General features: G+C 48.9%; 1 protein-coding gene across 1 annotated transcript in view; it reads right to left on the bottom strand.

The window, feature by feature from the left end:
• Positions 1-1,088: 1,088 nt before the first annotated feature.
• LOC147017873 (SMAD family member 3-like) overlaps positions 1,089-4,441 on the bottom strand; it is a 206,322-nt gene continuing 202,969 nt past the window's right edge. The window contains exon 6 of the mRNA XM_085896933.1: positions 1,089-1,273. Coding sequence (XP_085753059.1) covers positions 1,245-1,273 — 29 coding nt within the window. The 3' untranslated portion in view covers positions 1,089-1,244. The remainder of the gene's footprint in view (positions 1,274-4,441) is intronic.

The raw sequence follows: 4,441 nt of genomic DNA, 5'->3' as shown, positions 1-4,441 counted from the left end.
TGCCTCAGTACGAAAACAAGAATTTTGCAGTCTTCTTCTCCATGGTGAAGGGAAGTCAGCCGTAATGCCCTCCTTTTTCAACCGCCAATCCTGCCTCTCTCGCTTCTGTCCCGCTCCGATCCTTAGTCTCGACTCATTCTTGTCCGCCACACGAAACTCTCTGACTGCAATCCTTCCTCCCTCCCTGTCCGTTCAGCTGCTCCCAATTTAACTTTTTCCTCCTCCCTGACGTCGTGCTCTTCAATCATCCACTCCAGGGGTGTGGTTTATCCAACCGTCACCGCTGGAAGTGGGGATTTCTGCCTGCTTGGATGTGCAGCTCAGTTCTTGTTGTTTTAAGGTTGCGATTCCTTTTTATTGCTGGTCTTGAAATGAAAAAAACATAGGAAAAGATCACAAGGGGCAATCACATCCTGGGAGAACTTATTCTTAAACCCGATCTCATTTAACATAGCACCACCCCCATGTGGTGACAACACTTAAGCTCACAGTTTCCCGACTTCGTTTACAGCGAGATGTCTCCTACACATCCACGGACCAAGCAACTCTATACAATCCTATCTTTCTGATGAAATTCCTCCATCTACCCCATAATCATAACAATGATTAACACATATTCCTTCTTGGAGGAATCAACCCCCATCAGCGTGCAAGGACTGCTTCCCTTTTTGTCGGCAGACTTTCACCCCTTTTTAAGATGGACTTTAACTCCATCTTTAGGTGGACTTTAACCCCTAATTAAGGCAGACCTTATCCCCTAATTTGAACATTCGAATGCAACAGGACCCGAGCCTGTTTTCTCTGGCCTTATCAATGAAGGTTCTCCTTTGTACACCTTCCTATTAAAGGATCACATTACCCGTTAATTGAGAGATCCAGCATATGACCTGAAGTGAGAGAAAACACCTTTCCAGGAAATTTCAAAACGCTCCTTTTCCTCTAGTTCGTGGCCACTTGTGTTTGCTGTTGCTCCAGTCATCACCGTCCAATCTCTGCTCCTCCAAGATTTGTGGTCCTTCCGACGATGGTAATTAATGTGGAAGAACTTTAATCTTCACTCGCATTCAGTGTAACAAAAGAGAATCTTTAATACATGCACATGGAGAGAAATACATACAATACAATCAATGAAACTCTATAACTAAATGCCCAGCCTGAGTTATTTATACCCAAGCAAGGACAAGTGCGGGACAGAGATAAATGAACAAACAAGATAAAGGTAAGAAACAGCTGTGGTCAGTCTCTTAGTTAGGAGTCGCCGCTTGCTCAAGGCCTGGGGTGAAACAAAGTTCGACCAATGGGAAGAGAGCACAAACCATTACTCAAGGTCTAAGGAAGACAAAAGATTCAACAGCACGAAAGTTCAAACAGCTGCACAGATTATAGTAGTGACCAATCACCCCGACTGTACATGTTCCCAGTGCAGAGAAGAGTATTAAAAGCATTCCCCACAAAATGAGAACCAGAGAACAACTTTTCAGCACTTCTATGGACTGGATTCTGGGGAGGATGTCAGAGAGATCAAGCCTGCGGTGCATCGTTTGGGAATGTCAAGATCTCTGACCTTGATTTCTCAGATGATGCAGTCATCTTTACGGAGGTGTTAGACGTCATTTTGGGGGCCCTTGAGGTGGTGAATGATGAGTCAGAGCCGCTGGGATTCCAGGATTTGGTGGCGTTGGTTGGTGCTGTTGGTGGTGGCAGTATTTGCACTCCGGCCACCTTAAAACCCTTCCTTCCGCAAAACGCAAAAATGCAAAGAAATCTGAAAACCCACTCCGTGGGAATACCTCCTGTGCAGCTTCCCTTCGCAGGGCAGCTCACCGGATGACGGGATTGGGGCAAAGCCTTCGGGACCCCCAATCTTTTATGATAGGAGGGAAACAACGGGGTAACATTCCCGGGTCAGATTGCGGAAGAGTGTGTAGGAGTGGTGCTGAGGTGTCGTCCACCAGACGGCGGTCTCCTTGGGTTAACCTGAGGCAGTCCCTTCGGTTGGGTGCCTGTAATGTCCCATCCCTTAGAGAGGATGATCACCTGTCTGATATCATCTAAGCTCAAGTGTTTGGACATCGGTATTGCGGCACTCTCTGAGGTTCGGAGACCGGATTGCGGTGAGATCATGGCGGGTGGTTGCACCTACTATTGGTCTGGTCGCTGTGATGGTTACTATTCCCAAGGAGTTACTGTAGCTGTGTCCAATTAGCTGACTCCAATGATAATTGAGGTAACACCGGTCAACGAGCGTATTATGAGACCAAGGATTCGTCACTCCTTAGGTGTCATTTCCCAGGTCTTTGTTTATACTCCGACTGAGGCGAGTGTTCTCACCGTGAAGGATGCACTCTACGCCATGCTTGAGTCTGTGGTTAATCAGTGCCCCAGACGAGATACACTTCTAGTCTTGGGGGATTTCAATGCATCGACTGGAACTGAAAGGGATGGTTATGACACGTGTGTTGGTCCCCATGGGTCAGGAACTATGAACCATAATAGCGCTAAGTTCCTTTACTTTGCAAGAAGTCATGGACTCTGGGTGGCGGGTTCATGTTTTCAGCACCCACAAGCACTTCGCTGGACTTGTTATTCCAACGGTGGCGGTGTAGTAAAGGAGATTGACCATGTCCTCGTTGATGGTCGCTGAAGGATGATCCAGAACTGCAGGGTCTACCGGAGTGCTCAGTTCCTCAATGCTGACCACCGGCTTGTAGCAACTCCGAAGTTGCACCTTAAATCCAGGAGAATGGTACCATCTCAGCCTCGGCTGGATGTTAGCAAGCTCAAGGATGAGAGGGTAGCTGAGGAGTTTGCAAACAGTCTGAGTGGAGATTTGAGGAGTCTGGCTGCTTTGGGAGGTCCTGAAGAGTTGTGGAGTGCCTTCAAGACCACCGTCCTTGATATTGCCAGGAGATGTCTTGGAACTCACCGAAAGGCAAAGAAGAGTTTGTCTCTTAAGAGACACTGGATACCATTGACCAGAGTCGCAGGGCCAGGCTGAATGGCAGAGCTGAGCTGTTCAGGGAGCTGAGGCGTAAAACTGTATGTGCGCTAGGAGTGGACAAGGAGGCCCATGTGCGAGGAATCTGTGAGGGGGTAGAGCATCACCTGTGGTCATGGGATTCTCGTCCTGCTTACAGGGGAATTCGCGCAATGCGTTCATCCAAGCCCATCGCTCGGTGTACTGCAGTTAGAGCAGGGTGGTTGGCTCGAGACAGAGGAGTCCGAAGTGAAGGACCGCTGGGCCGGTTACTTTGAGCGGTTGTACCAGGCTGATCCACCAGCTATCGAGGGGGTGATTGGATGTCAGGGGTGACACAATCCCTGTTGCTGACCCTCCAATCAACTGTGGTCCACCTTCGCTTATGGAAACTCAGGCTGCGGTGAACGGGTTGAAATGTGGAAAAGCTCCAGGGATCTGTGTCATCCATGCTGAACTTCTCAAGGCTGGTGGAAATGCTGCACTCGTGTCGGTGCATGCATTTCTGTGCTCTGCTTGGAAAACAGGCATCATCCCAACTGCCTGGAAGAGGGGCCTTGTTGTCCTTCTCTGGAAAGGGAAGGGTGATCGCCAGGACTACAACAACTACCGAGGGGTAATGCTGTTCCCAGTGCCAGGCAAGGCCTTTGCTCACATAATTCTTGATGGGGTTCACCATCATCTGCTTGAGCACCATCATCCTGAGCAGTCAGGCTTTACACCAAGGATGTCAACAATTGCCCGTATCTTTGCTCTTCAGGTCCTCACCGAATGCACACGGGAGTTAAGGCAAGGGCTGCATGCAGCCTATGTTGAACTCTGCAAAGCGTTTGATTCAGTGAATTGGAATGCCCTCTGGAGCATTCTTGGTCTTTGTGGGGTGCCAACAAAACTGATCAATACTCTGGTACTGAGAGTGCTAGGAGAGGTAGCGGTACCATCTCTGACTTATTTCCCGTTGTTACTGGAGTTCGTCAGGTGTGTGTACAGGCCCCCACACTTTTCAGTACTTGTATGGACTGGATTCGAGGGAGTATGTCAGAGAGATCAAGCTGCGGTGCATCGTTTGAGAATGTGATGATCTCTGACCTTGATTTCGCACATGTTGCAGTTATCTTTGTGGAGACTAGAGATATCCTTTTGGTGGCCCTCGAGGTGTTGAATGAGGAGTTGAAGCACCTGGGATTATGGGTTTCCTGGGTCAAAACTCAGATCCAGGCTTTGAGTGACATATTGGATGCTGCTATCTTGTCTGTACCTGTTTGTGGTGAGAATGTTAAGGTCAAGGAGAGATTCACTTACCTTGGCAGTGACATTCATGTCTCTGCTGGCTGTGAGCCAGAGGTCAATAGATGTCTGGGTCGGGTCTGGGGAGCCATGGATTCATGGGTATCTGCTTAGATGATGGCCAAATGGAGGCCCCTGGTTTACCAGCAGAAAGTGGCCGCAGCAACTCGCTGCTCC

Source organism: Eptatretus burgeri, chromosome 10, assembly GCF_056783735.1.
Source record: "Eptatretus burgeri isolate ZD-2024b chromosome 10, Ebu_testis_v1, whole genome shotgun sequence".
NCBI classification, from domain to species: Eukaryota; Metazoa; Chordata; class Myxini; order Myxiniformes; family Myxinidae; genus Eptatretus; species Eptatretus burgeri.
The sequence above is the reverse complement of the archived record's forward strand: the minus strand, read 5'-3'. Positions and strand labels throughout refer to the sequence as shown.